At 38.8% G+C, this 19,657-nt stretch overlaps 1 protein-coding gene across 2 annotated transcripts; it reads right to left on the minus strand.

Moving 5' to 3' along the window:
* Positions 1-1,092: 1,092 nt before the first annotated feature.
* On the minus strand, positions 1,093-19,244 carry LOC126968702 (serine/threonine-protein kinase grp). Of its 2 annotated transcripts, XM_050813781.1 has the most exons (9): positions 19,149-19,244; positions 18,622-18,718; positions 13,958-14,184; positions 13,711-13,888; positions 13,492-13,643; positions 10,160-10,363; positions 4,900-5,073; positions 3,955-4,118; positions 1,093-1,385 (listed from the first exon to the last, which is right to left on the minus strand). In XM_050813781.1, exons 2-9 carry the CDS (start codon positions 18,690-18,692, stop codon positions 1,191-1,193), a joined length of 1,365 nt encoding a protein of 454 aa, XP_050669738.1. In that variant the 5' UTR covers positions 18,693-18,718; positions 19,149-19,244; the 3' UTR covers positions 1,093-1,190. The 2 variants fall into 2 exon arrangements, with proteins under 2 accessions (XP_050669738.1, XP_050669739.1); XM_050813782.1 differs by lacking the exon at positions 10,160-10,363.
* Positions 19,245-19,657: the final 413 nt, after the last annotated feature.

Here is a 19,657-nt window from a genome sequence, read left to right on the forward strand (position 1 = left end):
CGACCGACGGTCAGCGCTGACTTTATGCGCTGTGTTTTATCAAAAGTTCACTTAGTAGTGAAGTGTCGATCAAGACGTTGACCTGATGGTAAGTGATACGCCCTGCCGGTTACGGCCTAACAGTGCCACTCGTGTTTCTTGAAAGACTTAAGTTCTGAGCGTCATTGCAACTGCGCTCGTCACCTTTTGTCGAGAAATATTAATGCCAATAAGAATTCACTGGTATTTATTTATTCATCAAAATTAGATCATCAGGCTTGCCGAGTGCCAACACTAGTCAACAGGAAAAGTTTATGTGACCTTTTTAGGGCCCTGTTTACAATGCCAACAAAAAAATCCATCTGTGACCACACTGTGTTGTCCGAGGTCTCCACTTGTGAAGAGAGCTGGATTAAGATAGACACTGATAATCAATGGCTATTCACTTATTCCGAACTATGTAGTGCCCGATTGATTTGCCCAGTTGGGATTACTTCATAGGAACTGCTAGGTGTAGTCATTTGCTTAGTCCCTGGTGCACTTTGAAGAGTAATAATTTCACTACATTATACCTACTCAAATTATAATATAAAAACTTTTAAATTGCATATGAAGTCCTGGTACATGTTGCTAGGGTGATACAAGATTTCAACGATTTATGAAAGACATTACTATCACCGCTGCAATATATATGTTCTCCTGGTGTCTATGTTGTGCGCATGACGTCAGATTATACGGTATACTCGCGTCATACATAAATAAGACAATCTCTTCAACTATGATAGCTTGTACCAAGACACTATATGGTAAAATGCTTCCTATCTCATTTTGTCCCATGTTAAATCTAATGAATTTATCTGTCTGTCTCTCTTTACTGTCTTGCTTTGTAACAAACCCACACATAAACTGAGGTCTGTTTACACTCTGTATATGTTGTCACGGGCGGAGAGAAACGTCAACCTTCGAACTCGACAAGGAGATCACTCTTGTTTCTCCCTCTTCCTGTCGGCTCCGGTAATCTCTCGCCATCAACTTGACACTAACAATAGCTCCATCCGTAGTCGGGATCTATTCGCATGTTTGTCGTCGGTTGTTATGAATGAAGAGAATTAATTGACAATTTAAAACTGATTTATTTTAATACAAACTGATTTATTTTAATAAAAATTGATTTAATACAAAACTATACATAACATGTTGGCCGGCTACCGTCAGGTCAGGTCCATGCGTCGCTCCTCGCAGGCTGCCTGCAGCGCGTCCCGCAGTCCTCGGTACAGTCTCTTGAACGCCAGCCCGCAACCACGCCATCGTCGGAACTCCACCATGACGGCACCCTCGGCTGCTGCTCCGCCGCGCACGCGCACGGCCCACGCACGCATCTTCACCTCGCCGCAATCGATGGCCAGCTGCGACAACAACGACGCATTATATTTCAATTCCATAAACACATTCCTTAAATATAAACATTTGGAGTAAATTATTGTAGAAGGTAGTATATGGATACCCAGTTTGGGTGTCACAATTTGGTCTGAACAGAGGTAGGGAGACCCATTTTTTGAAGTGAAACATTTATAGGCGGAGGGTAAACCTGGTTGTTGGCGTGGCGATACAGGCCGTGGCGACGTTTTGCCACGCTATATTATTGTTACCGCCATCTATACGTATTACGTAGTACTTTCTCTTGTGGTAATTTCGAATTTCAAAAGTTCTGTTTATTGTGGTAAAACAGAACTTACATAATTATTTTAACAATGTAATACTAATACTTATTATACTTTCATTTGTTTAGTAAATGCTTAAACAGTGATTCAACCTACTACCTACATTATTAAAATTTGCCCTTATTATAACCAGAATTTCAAAAGTTCTGTTTATTGTGGTAAAACAGAACTTACATAATTATTTTAACAATAATATAAGTATTAATTATATATTTATTTGACTTACATACTGTTACACAATACATTCATTGTTAGTTTCTTATATTTATTATTTATAACGATCAAATATGTCTGATAGCGATAATTCAGAAAGTGAAAGTGTGCAGCCTCCTGCAAAGAAAGCAAAATCGCACTATGATACAATACCAAGTCATCAGTAAGTAAATTGTATTTTTATGATTCAATTGTGCATTTGCCAGCATTAAGAACGTGTATATTTTGTAAAAATATAGTAATTGTATAATCTACTCTGTTGGTAGATTAAAATTTAACTGTCACCATTTTCTGGAGAAAATTTGTAATATTGTATTTTATGTATATATTATGCCATATTTAGTTCCTGTCTTAATCTATACTTTTGTGTTATTACTAATTATTGTAACTATAAAATAATTTCGATGCTTCACATCTGCCAGGCGTCCCGTGACGGCTCACAATTTTTTATTTTATTTTCGTTTAAGACGTTTAGAAAATTATTATGGCATAATAGCACTTTTCTAATAAAAAGATTTTTAATGTTTTGTCAAATTTAATTTAGTTGCCTACGTTTCGTATTTTGTCTAACAGATTATTATATATTTATGTATATAGTACTAAAATTTTGGTTACGGAAGGTTAAATTTATTTGTATGTCTTTCGGGAAATCGACGGGGTTTATTTTCTTTTTTTTCGTTATTATGTAGTATGCAAATTTATTTTCACAAATTTGCATATTTCGAAGATATATATTTTTTGAAATGAGGTAGACATGAGTCTGTAATTTTTATATTGACCAGTATGCGTATGCACTGTTTTTGTAGTATTAAGAGATCCTGGGCATTTGTGCTGTTTCCCTAGAAAATAACACTGTATATCAAAAATGGGGCAGGTCGTTCTCTTCCCTAAAATATAGTCTAGGGAGGCGATGGCTGGTCCATGCGTCATGCTCGTGAACGGGTGCTACTCGTGGTGGCTGGATGGTCTTGTTACTGGGAGGTCTGCTTGAATATTTTATTTTATGAAATGCTCACATAATGCCTCTATTTATTTACGGCATGTGTGGATTGATGCATCTACTATACTCAATAACTCTTGTGTTTATAAGTATTAATTAATTTTATTTCTTTTTTGACTTACTCGTATTTCAGTTTTTGACATTTGAGTATTTTTGTTACGTCACTTTGCATATATTGTAATTGAAATTAATTGCAATAGTTATTTATACAACTGTTGTGTAATAAGTAATAATTATCAACAGTTGCATACAAGACTTTATCTACAACCAGACTATGAATACTCTAAAAGATTCTGGAACAGTTAGCTTACTTACCTAATATCATTCATTACTGATTATATATAAATAAACTAAGTATTAATGAAACAATTATTTATTTTAGTAGTAATTTACATTTTGTATAGTGCAATAATTAAAATTCACTCGAATATAATGTTCTTTTGCAACATTTAAAATGAATCGCTCATTTTTTGTAAACAAAACAATAAAAATATCGAAGAAAAATGGCGGGGATTCGATTAACCTACTTTTTTTTTTACGGCGTGCGTCGTTCTGGGAGTGTGGAGCGCGCGTAAACGAAAATGTTCATTTTTTGAAATTCATACAGATACCACGTATCGAGCAATAAGAATGTGGCTGTCTGTTAAAACTCTTTGCGCATGAAGGGATAAAAAAAAACATAGGAGTGTTGTTATGAAATTCAGTACAACATTACAACACTCTTTTGGATGATGTAATGGTTATTAGAACATTGGGTGTTTTAATGTTGGCAATAAGCTAACTGTTTCAGAATCTTTAATAGAGGATTTAAAGCATGGGTGTAGATAAAACAATTAAAATGTAAATCTTGACTTAAAAGAGTGGCAATGAGTTTCTTGCTACTTCTTCACATTAGCTCAACCCTTTACGAAGTAGCGGTAAATTCAATAAGAAACAATATTTTTATTTTTTTTGACATTCATAAGTGTCATTTCCGTGACCTACATGAATAAAATTTTTTTTCGAATTTGAATTTACAAGTCCCAAGACGACGGTACTCACAGTGCGCGGCGTGACATATCGCGCGGCATGCGAGCGCGCGGCCAGTACGCGGCACAGAGCGTCCAAGGCGCGCGCCTCGTCGCAGCTCACGAACACTCGCGTCATCCGCCGGACGAGCTGCTGCAGTACGCCGGGCCCGCCCGCCTCGCGTGTTTCGCCGCTACCTGCAAGTCCATCACACACTTTTGAAGTGAAACTTCTTCATCGACGCATGAGAGAAATATTATAGCAAATCGTCACGATTTTCTGTTACGCGCCATTTTGTTTATTAATTTATGTACAGTTCATCTTGTATTAAGTGATTACTGCCGCCCAAACTCTTGCAACACCAGGGGAATATCGTTGCGGGTTTTATCGTGCACGCTCTTCGAAGATGCTCATATTGTATCTACACAGGGGAGGTCTTTCCAAAGTTGGGTAGAACATTTTTCTTGGACTGTTACAGAATAAGTTTCTTCCAGAGGGCATTTACTATAAATAATTTATCTTTAATGCAATGTTGTAAGCTCTATGAACTTTCGTTTTTTCATCCTTAATATGGCTTTTGTTGTGCTGTTGTTAGGCCACAATATGGATAACAGTCCAATCTGTAACTGACTAAACTAGCACTTCTTTTGAGCATTCTAATTATGTTGATATTAGAATCGCAACCTGAGCGATTATAAGTAAAATATCCGTGCAATATTTAAGTGTGATAAACTGTGTGTATATGAAAACACAGCCAAACGGATAAGATTACGAAATAATACAATAAAAATGAAAAAAAATCGAAAAATCCGAGATAACAAGACCGAATCGTCTCGCAATGGTAGTGGGACAGTGTTGGAAAGTTAAGTCGGAGTTAATATTCACTGGGTTGTCGTGGCGATTGTCGTCGGCGATAAGTATGTGCACCCAGAATAAAACGAGGGTAAACTTATGGAGGTACGGGCTGCCAAAACGTACCATCGGCAAGAAGCAGGTCCTCGGGGTGCGTGGGCTGCGAATAGCTGATGAGCTGCTCCATGTCGGCGGCGCTCAGTTCCTCTGCACCCGCCCCCGTGTCGGTCACCTCTGCCCGGCTCGGTTGTGAGCACCAAGCACGCTCGCTACGCGCCACGGGCTTGTGGTCTGTCTCGTCTGCGGCACACAACATAATACAGATCACATTATTAATTTTATAACTCGTCCAAATCAACTGCGCACTTTGTTCACAATAGAGTTCAGATAAAACTCGTGCTTTTGTTAACCTAAATCCTCTATTAAAGATTCTAAAACAGTTAGCTTATTGCCAACATTAAAACACCCAATGTCCTAGTAACCATTACATCATCCAAACGAGTGTTGTAATGAAATTCAGTACAACATTATCACATCCGATTTCCGTTTCATTTCCGATGATATTATGGTTACTAGGACTGGCTTTTTTAATGTTAGCTTATTGCTAGCTGTTTCAGAATCTTTTATAGAGGATTCATATTATGGGTGTAGATAAAGTCTTGTATGCAATTTTTGATAGTTAGGTATTAAAACACTCATGTGATACTATTATCTCACACAACAAACCCACATTCGTGTTTTAATACTCCTTATTGTTACAACGAAGGGTGCACAGTTAACTGTAGTTATTACTCCTACAGTAATAAGTATACAGCCACAGAAATATTCATTATTACTTTATCTATTTCACGCATACAGAAAACTAAGGTACGTTGATCTATGTACATAAGTTTGGGGTAATCACAAGAGGTGTAAAATAACGCAATAAAATAAGACCTACAAGTAACAATTATCGATAATCTATTAGAAATATACAGTAAAAAACAAGAAACTAATCATATTTAAGCATCATGGTAGTTGATTAAACAAATTCTGTTCGTGTTACTTACACATCTTGTTATTATTTCCGAGCGAGCTTAGAGTTATGTTTACAATAAGGTCATGACACGGTAGTCGGTAACTAAGAACATTATTTTCACTGAAGCTAACGCCATCTGTATGCAGTTATAGAAACGGAGTTTGAAAGTTTGACAGTTCTTATTACTTTCAAAACAATAAAGCGTCTGCTTGAGAACAGCTACAATGTGCTTTTCGCATTTCGAAATAATTAACCGAAAGAATTAATTTAATTACGTTTAGGAGTACTTTAAGATATACTTGATTAAGGCCCAGAACACACGGTGAAACGCAAATGCAACAAAACCCTTTGGAAATTATTGATTTGAAACCAGTTTCAACCATTTTCCACACACCCTGCAACCACAATCATTTCGGTTTTCGTTGAGAAATACGTGTGCATAATGAGTTCTTCAAGTAACGAAGAAATTGTGGTTATGTATTTGTATCTTCGACAAAGAAGAAGGCACAAAAGAAGAACTATGTGGATACATCCCTACATTGAGAAGAATATCAACTGTCGTATGTTTGTGGCTGCCAAAGAATTTCAAGAAACTGATAGAATGCTTTATCAGTCTCAGTCTTGCGAGAGTAGTTTCATAGTGTGATATTATACAAGCAAGGATATTTTTGCACTTCTAACACATGTTTAATGTTGTTTTGTTCGTCGTCAGCCATTTTGTAAAAAAGACGCCAAGACAAAAATGAATGAAACGCAACGCGAGTTTCCTGCACGCCGGTTTCAATGCGACTGATTTACAACGCGTTTCAAACTGGTCGCGTCATGTGTGGTCTCTGAACGGAATCTATGGCAGAAACATAAATGCAACTCAAAAGTAACTAGTAGTTGCAGTTTCGTTGTATTTGCGTTTCACCGTGTGTTCTGGGCCTAACTGTTATTTTAGTTAAAGTAAATTATACAACAAAATAGTAAATAGAAAAAACAATGGAATAAAGTATTTCGATAAATACACCCACACGTCTAGTACTATAATACACACATATAAAAAAGTTGCACTATCCGGCGTACAGATGGCGCCTAAAATTAAATTAAAATTAAATTAAAGAATTAAAAGCGGTTTAAGGATGAAATTACCGTTATTTTTATTTCAGATTTCAGAGTTTTTTTCACCTGAATACATTCTAAATTTAAAAAATGTACAACATTGGATTGACTTGTAATATTTTTTGATTTGGCTTTAAAAGTAAATATGTTGATAAGAAATTTGAGTAATTTTTAGATGTAGACACAGCTCGCAATATCCAAGCTGTGTTTCGAATTTCATACTTTAGCCTCTAATATTTGAACTGATGTCTAAACAAAAAATAAAAAGTTAATTTAATTAACAAAAACAAATAAAATTCTAGTACGTGACAGCTTAAAAAATAATTGGTTACTAGCAAATCAAAGTAGCAATTATACAGAATTTTTATGACGTAAATAAGAAATACGAAGCGAAAAACTTGTTTATTTTTCTGTGCCGATTGTGGTGTACGGGATGTGCTGGCTCAAATAACGCAACTCAGACCCGTTGGCAACAACATTAAATGGCATTTCTTTCACAACCATTAAAATAAACTAGTAAATATTATGCATCAAAAACAGGAACAACAAAAAACAAATAAAGGTCGAGTTTTTATGATTATAATTCTCTGCAATTTTTAATGAGGCACAAGGACATATTATTTCTAAACGGAAATTAGCTAATATTGTACCAATATATTAAAGGAGGAAAACATGATGTTTCTAATGATCCCCCCATCACTCTGCTGAGAGCAAATACATATTAAAATACTCAAATCTTAAGTAGGAACTCGTTTGTCTCAGCTGAATGCGTTGACAGTATTTCATTTCATTCAAACAGATTTCAGTTACGCATTTGATAAAGTCGATCATAATCTCCAACTCAACATCTCTATTGGCATAAATCGTGCTTAAGGTGAGTCTCAAAGAGTCACTTAATCACAAACAGTTCATTTTCAAAGCTTTACACCACAACTTCTAGTGTGTTCCAAGGATCTCTCCTGAGACCTTTGCTGTTTGTAGTTGTTATAAATTATGATATTTAGGTTGTGATACATAGCAAAATACTTTTTTTGTGGCTGGTGTATAAGTTAGGAGCTGGTAATATACAGGCATTACTTTGTTAAATGTTAACAAATACAAGTTTTTTAAATATAACGATTCTATATTTTAATTGACAAGGATTACAGCTTACACATTTAGTTACTACGACGAGCTTCCGGCAAATTACAAATCTTGAAGCACCAACCATAACAAGAGTATGAAAATTGCTTAATCCAAAAAACTCTATCGGCAATCACTCTAGAGAAGTCGGCTCGAAGTAATTATGTACATTGTGATGACTATTATCATCATCCATGCGTTTTTAATTGCTTCGAGTGAACCTCAAAACCGCGACAACCTTAGCCTTATAATAATAACATACACAAAATTTAAAATATAAGAACAAAACCCATTTTTAAACATTAACAGCAAATATGAACATTTTCGGATGAGCACCGGTGGTCGTCTCACGCTGAGCCGGCGGGCGCGGTGCTTTGGTAATCTAGCTTTATGAGCTCGGCACGTCATGGAGCTAAATCGCCAAAGTATCGAACCTCGCCGCGTGGCCGTGCGGCAGCCGTGCGGTGCGGCGCGGGGCGGCGCGGGGCGGGCGCCGGGCTGAGGCACCAGAAGTCTCTGAGAACTGCACTCACTCAGAGTCACCTAGTACCTGACCCAACGCCCGCTCGACTTCACCCGCCGCCATCTTCCATCTTCACCGACCACCTCCTCTTGTCTGCTGCTCGCCCCAAGTCCTAACAATTCCCAAATTTCCGCCATAACTAGTAGGTTTAGATAAATATCTTATGTCGATTATGTGGTTACTATTTACATATTTTATGATAAGAAGTGAAATGGGCAGGACGTTGTTCACCAGATGGAACATCATGGTACGCCATGCCCATTTCAATGTAGTGCCAAGGTGTATAAATGTTAGGAATCTTACGTGTGGCTGGTAGGAAGTGACGCGGGTCAGGTGACTATTAATTAAGTGGTAATAAAATAATAAGTTTATGGAACTATAGGTTAACATAAAACAGGATAATCAGACATTTGAATTAAGAATGTTTGTTTCCGAATAAATCAAATTTTCGTAATAATTATTAGTCTTCCATATTTTTATTAATATTTAATCTGTATCCATACCAAGCGATATTGTTTAAACGCAAGCTGTGTTTGCCTGTAATTGGGTCTGCATCTCTATTTATAATACGAATGTCAATTCTGGTCGTAACTAAATGTAAACTTGTTAGCAAAACTTATAAATAAATTATAAATCGGCTCGAAGGACCATAAATAAGAACGGTTTTGTATGATAATTAAATGATAAACTTATAGAATATGTATGATAAATTAAGACACAAATTTTGAGTTCGATATATTGCTGGATTGATACGCGGCGAATTACAGTACGATAGATCGCGCGGAGTGCTGAATTGCAACTACTGAATGTCAGAAATACAATATTAAGCATGTGCTTCGCTGCACGTCGAAGTCAGCACACTAAGTAAATAAAGATTTGTACGAGTTTGCTCGTTTATAATAAATAAATGATGTTAGAACACAAATTGCAGTTGTATTCCGTTTTATATTTTTATTGAAAAAAATTAAATTTAGACTATGTGCATTTGTGGGTTCTGCATTTCGTAACTAAACACTAACTGTCTTATTCATAATAAAACGCTTTTCGAAGGTAGAAAGCTATATTAGTTAAAAGGTGTTTTAAGCCTATCGAAAGTTCGATAAAGTTTATTAATCATATTTGATAGATAAATCTTCCGTAACATTAATACGTCTCTATAGTACCTACGCAATGTTGCCATTTTGTACAAAAAACATGATTTTAACTAATTTAATGAGAAACTGTCAATGGAAACAGACATCTTTTCAATGGTTTCTCGGTTGTCAAAATGATTTCAAACTTCAAAAATCAAAGTTTTCAAGTCTGTCGGTTGTCAATGTATGACGGATATCCAACAACTTTGAGCGGGAAGCTATTTATCACATTATTTAACGAACAGCTGATCAATGTCGGCCATGTTTTTTGCGTTCGAGTCCTAGCTGCTATAAGTCACGTCAGCTTTATCGAAGAGATGCGTTTTAGTTCTAATATGCGATTATGAATATCATTTTTTAACAAGGTATATTAGCGATGTTTTAAATCTCAAGTCATTATGAATAAGACAGTAAGTAGTATATTTTGCGCAAAGAGACTCATTAGCCAACAGTAGTAACAATAGTGTGAGGAGCGTGTCGCGTCACCTGCGCTGCGCTCGTCCAGCAGCCAGCCGTCGGCCAGCAGGTCTGCGAGCGGCGCGCGGTGCGCGGGCGCGGGGCTGAGCGCACGCGCCACCAGGTCGGCGGCGGGCGGCGGCAGGCGCGACCACAGCCCGCCCGCCGCCACGCCCCGCGCCGCCCACCGCACGTAGCGCGCGTCGCTCTCGTCGGCGCGCTCCCACGGCAGCTCTGCACGACAAAGCTCAGGCTCAGATCCTTAGAGCGTACTTAGACTTGGCTCAGACTTTTTGAAGTGAAATTTCTTTAAAATCGCTGTGATTTCAAACCGGATGCAACGGAAAAAACGACAGGTAAGAGACACAAATACAAAAATGTGTAGGATGAAGCCGGCAAAGTATGAGACAGAAATATGCATACTATTGAAGTGAAAACTTCTTTATCATCGTTGTGATTTGAAAGTCGATGAAACGAAAAAGCGACAGTAAAAAGAGCAGTCACATCAATTCATAATATTTTACATGGGAGATAATGAGATAGGAAGCATAATACAATATTTTGGTACCAGGCAATCATAGTTAAAGAAGAGATTGTCTTAACTATGGCGCGAGTATACCTTAATATATTCAGACTCCAATCGCACTACGTATTACTACACAGACACCAGGAGAACATATTATTATATAATATATTAGTGGTGGTAGGAATGTCTTTCATAGCGGTTGAAATCATGTGTCATCCTAGCAACACGTACCAGGAATTCATATGCAGTTTAGAGGTTCATGCACCATGCAGGTTTCACTTCTGACACGTGTACTTTGTACGCACGCAACGTTTTTTTTTATGAAAATAAGGGACGAGACTTTCAAATCGTTCGGTCGAATGATGGTAATTGATACGGTCTGCCCATTTCAATGCAGTGCCGCTCAGGATTCTTGAAAAACCCAAAATTTCTGAGAGACACTACAATTGCGCTCGACACCTTGAGGCATAAGATGTTATTATTTACGCAGTAATTTCACTAGCTACGGTGCCATACAGACTGAAACACAATAATGCTTACACATTACTGCTTCACGGCAGAAATTGTGGTACCCATAATCTAGCCGGAATCCTGTGCAAAGGAGCCTCACACTCCCACCACTTAGTTCCGTAACACTTATATATAAAACATATTTATTACTGATTGTGATAAAACGCGAACTTGAATTTTGTATTCGGCTATCGCAGCTTAAACTCAGTATGTTTTACTAATGTTTATGCTAAGCTTACAATTAGCTATAATTTACGTGACTTAAGTCTAAGTAAGGTCTATAGATCTCCGCCTCAAGCTCATCACATCTTCCTTACGACGACCGTTTCCATTCGTGGAAATTAATAATAAAATACGATATTTCTACGCATACCAATGTATATTTTAAACCAAATACAATTTTATTTAAAACATAAAGCTTTGAAATATCAATTATTATTTATTTCCCTCAATATCGACAGTTATTTGCATATAATATAAAAAAGGTACAATAAACAACACATGAGCTAATCATAGATATCGACTAATGAACAATTGAAGTAGTAAGAAGTAAAATTATGAGGGTACATAATTACAATTTGTAAATAATTAGAGTTAACTTTGTATAATTAGAAAACAATAATACCATCCGAAACCATCAATTTAGCTATAGGTAAAAATATATTATGTATATATATAAACGTATTACAGGTACATAGAGTAGTTAAGAATCTGCATTCTTAAGACATCGCACAGGCATTAGATGGGGTCTGGCAAGAAGGTTATCAGAGTAAGTTGAGTACAAGACTTCCACACAGCTACACTACACTAATCTGAAAACCTATTTCACGGAGAGAATCTTCAAAGTAAAAGAGTCTAAATGAAAATCGTAATTGTATAATATATGAGCAATGTGTGCCTCAAGGGTCGATATTGGAACCCATTTTGTATACCTACCACAAGTAGACAGAGCCATGAATGCTAACTATGCTGACAACACAGCCATATTGGCTAGTAACAAACAGTAAACGACACTGAAAACTTTACTGGATGCTGGATCGAAATAGCAAGCTCTCTATAGATAAGAAGCTTCTTATATAAAATCCATATTTAAACCAACTTTGATAATATCAAAAAGGGACCCAATGAATCCAATATATTATATGGGATTCATCTTTGGGGCAGTGGAAGTAATTAAATTATCGAAATATTGAAGATTGCAGAACACAATAACAATATTAAGAATATTACAACAACAATATTAATAATAATAGTATGATGACTATAAAAGAGGAAATTCACAGTTCATCGAAAATATACCAAAAACGGCGGAAAAATCATCCAAATGTATTTATAATCTTTGAGTCTAACTACGCGGAACTATAACAAAAAAAGAAAAGACTTCCTTTGATGACGTCCATAGCTGGTGTCCTGGCTGCAGGATGCACTTGACCCAACTAAACTTCACAAAATAGGTTTACGGCTTCACCCCATGGGCGTCGCAAACCAAGAAAGTTAAAGCAAGAATCTTATCGACTCAGCACCACTCAAAGACAATCCGACGTAATGCCAATACGTGTCATCCTCCTATTTTTTTTTATAAACAGTAAACTTTTAGTGTGTCACAGATTAATTAATAATCAACATAACAATAGCGCATAACAGATAGTGTATGTTATGATATTAATATTTTAACTGTAGATAAATTAAATCTAATATAGTAATAATTTACAAATACTTAATTTTTTTATAGATTTAGTATGCTATTTGTTACTAATGTTTAAGCCGAGGCCACTAGGAACAATTGTCGAGCGACATGTGTCCGGGAGACATCGGGCGATGTCTTGTCTCCGTCTACATTAGTTCAGTCGAACCTATCATGTCTCCGGAAGAGGTAGTGTGGTACAGTGCGGCTTATATAATTATAAATGCATCAAGAACATAAGAGAAGAGAAGATGGTGGATTAAACAGTACTTGCGAAACAAAACCAAGTGTATTTAATGATCTTAACTAGACGGCTCCACTCTGTCACTACTCTTCATCGAATGTGCGACAAGGAACAAGTTCGACAATGTCGCGGCGATGTTGTCCGACACACAAAGTCCCCATTACGAACAGTTGTCTCTCTCAGGGACTCAGCTTGATAATTCTCGCTGATGACGATCCTGCAGATGTTCACAAAATTCTTCAAATTACGATAGCTTCCCTCGTAGAAGGTGCGCGTCCACTCGTAACTTCGGTACCATAACTTTAGGGATACAAACGCCTACAGCTAGGATACCAAAGAAACGAGACAAGACCGCCGCATGACGCGCGCTGCGGGGACAAGTGACTGCAGAGACGTACCTCCGGCCAGCAGCGCCACCAACACGAGCGCGGCGCTCCACACGTCGGCGGGCGGCGCGCGGTACGGCCGCGCCTCGGCCGACAGCACCTCGGGCGCGGCGTAGGGCACGGTGCCGCACACGCGGCTCAGCAGCCGCTCGCGACCGCCGCGCCTGCCGGACAACACTTGGCTCTCATCGTGGCCGCGGCGGCAAGACGGGGGGGATGTGGGCGACTCACCTGAAGAGCGTGGCCATGCCGAAGTCTGATATTTTGAGTTGGTCGCGGGCGTCCAGCAACAAGTTCTCGGGCTTGAGGTCGCGGTGCGCCACGCCGCGCGCGTGCAGGTAGCGCAGCCCGGCCGCCAGCTGCCGCCACCAGCGCCGCGCCGCCGCCGCCCCCGCGCCCGCGTCCGGCTCTGCCAACCAACACGCGGCGTCACACGAGCTCGGGCAGCCTGCCCCGGCCCGTCCCGCGCCTCAGTTACCGATGCGGTCGAACAGCTCTCCGCCCTGCGCGTACTCCAGGAACAGGTAGTGCACGCCGCCGTGCCGTCGCTCGCCTAGACATCGCAGCACGTGCGGATGTCGCAGCGCTCGATGGAGCGCCGCCTCACGTGCACCCGCCGCGACACCCTCACTGCCCTCCTCGCCGCCGCGTACCGCCTTCAGCGCTACACACGCACCCGACCGCGAGTGAACCAGCAGCCGCACTCTACGGGATAACCTCAACATGTACAAGCTCTGTAGTACCGATCGGTGGCAGATCACAGCCTTGGTTCGATGCGTCAGTTAAAGCAGCATCTGACTGCAAAAAACAGGCGTATCGAACTTGGGTTGCGGCGCTGGGCTCAAAGGATCCGAACTGCAAAGTTCTGAAGAGGAAATATAACCGTGCCTCCAGATTTTTTAAGCGGCAAATCGCCCGTGCGAAATCGAAGCACGTCGTCAAAATCTGCAAGTTCTGGTCGTTGTCGAAAGCTGCTCTTGGTAACTTCAACCAGCCGTCCATGCCGCCGTTGCACATGAGGAATGACACCCTGGCCCATACGGCAAAAGAGAAAGCCGATCTCCTGTGCACTCTTTTTGCCTCCAACTCGACTCTTGACGACAACGGAAAAACACCGCCGACCATCCCGCAGTGTCAGAGCTACATGCCTGAAGTACAGTTCCGACAGAAAACTGTTAGGCGAGCTCTGTTTTCGTTGGACGTCAGGAAGTCGAGCGGACCGGATGGCATTTCTCCAACCGTGCTTAGAATGTGTGCCCCTGAGTTGACGCCGGTGCTAACGCGTTTATTCCGGCACTCTTATTCAAAAGGCGTAGTCCCTGATTCATGGAAGTCAGCCCTTGTCCATCCGATCCCAAAAAAAGGAGACAGTTCGGATCCGGCAAACTACAGGCCTATTGCTATTACCTCCCTACTCTCCAAAATCATGGAGAGCATAATTAACCGCCAGCTCTTGGTATACCTTGAGGGTCACCAGTTGATCAACGACCGGCAGTACGGCTTTCGCCATGGTCGGTCGACTGGCGATCTTCTGGTATACCTAACACATAGATGGGCGGCGGCTATTGAAAGCAAGGGGGAAGGCCTGGCAGTTGGTCTGGATATAGCGAAGGCCTTTGATCGTGTATGGCACATGGCGCTCCTCGCAAAACTTCCATCATTTGGGCTTCCCGAGAGCTTATGCAAGTGGACCTCCAGCTTCCTCACTGGGCGCAGCATACAGGTCGTTATCGACGGATATTGCTCGAATCCCAAGCCCGTGAACGCTGGAGTGCCCCAAGGCTGTGTGCTATCTCCCACGCTGTTTCTTCTGCATATCAATGATATGTTAAACACCGCCAACATGCATTGCTATGCAGACGACAGCACTGGTGATGCCGTATACACGGGCCATGCAGGTCTCTCTCGGGAAAACGTCGACCAGTGCCGGGAGAAACTTGTGTCTTCTATCGAGTCCTCTCTCGAGAAGGTCGCGGAATGGGGTAAGTTGAACCTTGTCCAATTTAACCCCCAGAAGACTCAAGTTTGCGCGTTTACCACTAAAAAAACCCCATTTGCCGTATCACCGCTCTTCGAGAACACTTCCCTTAAAGCCTCGCCTAGTATCGGAATACTGGGTCTCGAAATCTCGAGCAATTGCCAATTCCGTGGCCATCTGGAGGGCAAAGCCAAACTGGCTTCAAAGAAACTGGGCGTCATAAATAGAGCACGGCAATACTTCAAGCCGGCCTACATTCTAGCGCTCTACAAAGCGCAGGTACGGCCTCACATGGAGTATTGCTGTCATCTCTGGTCTGGCGCACCCCAGTATCAGCTCGATCCATTTGACCGCGTGCAACGCAGAGCAGCTCGAATTGTCGGGGACCCAGTACTCTGTGAACGGCTGGATCACTTGGCGTTGCGTAGAGACGTCGCTTCATTGTGTGTCTTCTACCGCATTTATCACGGGGAGTGTTCCGAAGAGCTGTTCAACCTGATTCCTGCCGCCGAATTTCACCTTCGCACGACACGCCACAAGTTACGATATCATCCCCACCATCTGGATGTGTGGCGGTCCTCCACAGTGCGGTTTTCAAGGAGCTTTCTTCCTCGTACCACGAAGCTGTGGAATGAGCTTCCTTGTGCGGTGTTTCCGGGACGATACGACATGGGTACCTTCAAGAAAAGCGCGTACACCTTCCTTAAAGGCCGGCAACGCTCTTGTGATTCCTCTGGTGTTGCAGGAGAGTGTGGGCGGCGGTGATCACTTAACACCAGGTGACCCGTACGCTCGTTTGTCCTCCTATTCCATAAAAAAAAAAAAAAAACATCACATATACTATAAAGGTGTACATGTAACAAAAAAAAAACATTGGCAAAACTTAAACATATCTAATGGGGATATCCAAAGAAGCAATCTGAACATAGATATGTTAGTATTAACTTTGTAATGGAAAATGTTCGACAGCACTACTATAGAAGTGCAACACCTCTCTAATAGGGTGCCATACCCAATACCCATAGTCTGTCACCAAGCTGTACATCATGAACCGCAATAGTTAAACAGAAATAGTAGCCAAAGAAAAAAAGAGTGTATACATACATTAAATCTTACTTATACCCATGCATTTGTTTGACCTGTACAATTGTCAACATTATGAGATACGATATTTGCTAGCAAAGTATGTTAACACTTATAAAGGGATCCAAGAAACAAAACAATGTGTTAGGACTTTCCAAATTCATATTATGTATGTTAAATTGATGCTCTCATAGTGAAAGAAAACATTGTGCGGATGTGAGGAAGCACACTCTTACTTGACCGAAAGCTTTTTAACCCCAAGGCATTTTCACACAAAATAATAAGTTAATTATTTAGCAATGAAATTAGCATTTATCTACCTATGTTCTGCCAGCCCGTTTGTCCCTCTGATGGTAGTACACCACTACACTACTGTGCTCTTAATTTACCAAATGTGTAAACTACAATACTATGTATGGTAGGTAATTTCACCTGAGATACCCAATTGTCATTTTCATAGTAGTAATAGTTATTAATAATAATTAATAAATATATTGATTTTGTGTCATATCCAAATAAATATGGAGTAATGGAGTAACCATAATGAACATGTCTGCAATAAGCTTAGACAATTTTAAGCTAATATGACAATTTTAAGAAATTGTATTCCCTTTAAAGTAAAATTAATGTTATACAATTCTCTACCTCAATCTTATATCCAGTATGGTTTGAGTAGTTAAGGATGTACATATTTGAATGAAATATTTAAGCTGCAAAAAAGAATATTAAAACTTTTGCCTAACAAAAATTATAGTGACTATTCCGAAACTGAACTTTTTAAACATTGCAAAATTTTACTGGTGCAGGTACTGATGAAATATTCAAATTTAAAAGAGAACTTTTTTCCATACTAAATACTGGGATAAAGTACCACATCCTGTATGCAAGCGGACGGCCATTTGGGCCGTTTTTGAGCTCCCTCAATATTTATGGCAAATGCATGAATGCTTACCTAATCCCTCGCTTAATTAATGAATTACCCACTCATGTAAGGGATCATATAAATCCTTGTAATATTAGAAAAAAACAGAAATCATACTTTTTAAGTCACTTTAAATAAATATATTTACACAATTTATTTAACTGGCACCAATGTTCTGTAGTTAACATACCTATATTTAACTCTTTGTTAGCATAATATATTACAAACCCAGGTGGTTTTCTGACGCTAGCTGTAAGTATTTTCTTTGTAAACTTTAATTTAAATAAATAAAAAAAATGTTCACAGGTATTTAAAATGTTATAAAAATTATACCAATAAGACAAACTTATTGTATAAATTACTAATGCAGTTCACAGTATGATTACTCAGCCTACAAATGGAAAGTAGGCAATACAAAGAGAACCATAGATGCAGGGCCTTCTCATGTTCTGGAAGATCTTACCTTGGAAGCTTTGATATGATCCACAAAAAAATAATCAGAGAGGCACAACAGTTAATTTCTGTTGTCTTTACATTACAAATTATTATATACAATAGAAAGAATAAAAATACTACAATAATTCACTAAACCAAATTAAACTACAGTGCATCAGAGGTAATTTATGGTTTAAAAATAAAGACCCTATGTATACTACATAATAGTTAAACAATATTAGAATACATGTGCACATTACACTATTTTTGGTAGATAAATCTAATTTGTTTGTTATGTATGAGCCTTTAGCAATATTTGATATATTAAGAACTTACAAATACTATTTAGTATCACTAGACTTATCCAATACATTCTTCACCTATCTGTGAACTGTGAAAGTGAAAATGACATATTATGTACCTAATGCATGGAATTTTAATAATAGCATATCCAATATTATGAATGTATTAGTACTAGCTGTGTTATTTACAGCCCATTAAATGTATACACAAAGATATGGGAATTCAATATTATTAAACAAAGTATTAAGTTACCAATTTCAGTAAGTAAAACTCACTAAACTGAATAAATTTATCCTTATTATTTATAAATACAATAGGTTAGGCAAGTGGCTCTGGCATTCCTCTTGAAGTCTGTACAAAATACATATCAATGCACAATAAGCAGCTGAATCCTCAACACAAGGTGAACATTGACACTCACTCTCCATATGATCCCTCGCCGAGCACTTGCGCGACCACCCAGCCGTCCACAAACTCGCCCTCGGTTGTCATGATGTTCCCCACATTTGGCCGTTATCCTGTAATAGTTCAACACTGTTAATCCGAATATGCTTTCAGACAATTACTAGCCGATAGTATCAGCTAACTAGCCCGGTACCGGCTTTTGTACACGTCTAAACCACGCCGTCATTTGATCAACCTGAAGATTTCAATAACCAATACATACTCATTATCACAAATAAACAGATCAATTGTTCATACAAAACTGTTCTACGATCCTTTTGTGACGCAAAAGCAAATAGAGCGGCTTTTACGTATACTAAATTAATATACTAAATGGCGGAGGGCACGTGGAATTTTGCGAACAAAGCCTTCGCCGAAAGTCGAAACATAGAAGTCGATTCTTCGCCAAAATTTCATCAGAGTACCTATTGATCAAATACTTTTACTGTATGTGTGACCAATGTTACTGCTTCAAAATAAAATGTTCTACGACCCTTCACTAACCTTCTCTTTATAATTCTACACTCTACACCATTTTTCTTTTCCCTTCGGCAGTTCGCCGACCAACCGCGCTGCGCCGTCGAATTATTTTTTTTTTGCCTAAAATCTGAATGATCAATGGCTGACTTCGTTCAGAAATTTGACATTATTTTCATAAAATATTATTTAGAGTGGTTTTAATATAAATTTACAAATAATTCATTATGTATAAATAATTAAAATTTGTAACTTTTAATTTAAATTTGAGTTGGTTATTCAATTTATAGAAAATCTAAATAGACTCATTATTTTAATTAGGAAATTGTAATTTTATCTAGTGTGATCAGGTAGTATTATAGTAGGTAGTTATTCTACATATAATATATTATTGAAAACAAAATAAGGGCCACTTTTTTTACCGGTATGTAGCTGATTATTTATAGTGGTGTTGCCTCTTTGTTTACAAAAATTTTTTGAGTATTTTGCCTGCCTGCATAATTTTTTAAAGTGAGTTTTTGATAATTTATTAGAAC

This window comes from Leptidea sinapis, chromosome 16, assembly GCF_905404315.1.
Source record: "Leptidea sinapis chromosome 16, ilLepSina1.1, whole genome shotgun sequence".
NCBI classification, from domain to species: Eukaryota; Metazoa; Arthropoda; class Insecta; order Lepidoptera; family Pieridae; genus Leptidea; species Leptidea sinapis.

Coding starts and splice junctions, on each gene's coding strand:
- LOC126968702 (XM_050813781.1), bottom strand. CDS start 18,692: ATGACAACCGAGGGCGAGTTTGTGGACGGCTGGGTGGTCGCGCAAGTG. Junction 14,185..18,621: donor GGCGAGGGATCATATGGAGA/GTGAGTGTCAAT, acceptor GTTATCCCGTAG/AGTGCGGCTGCTGGTTCACT. Junction 13,644..13,710: donor GGCATGGCCACGCTCTTCAG/GTGAGTCGCCCA, acceptor GTTGTCCGGCAG/GCGCGGCGGTCGCGAGCGGC.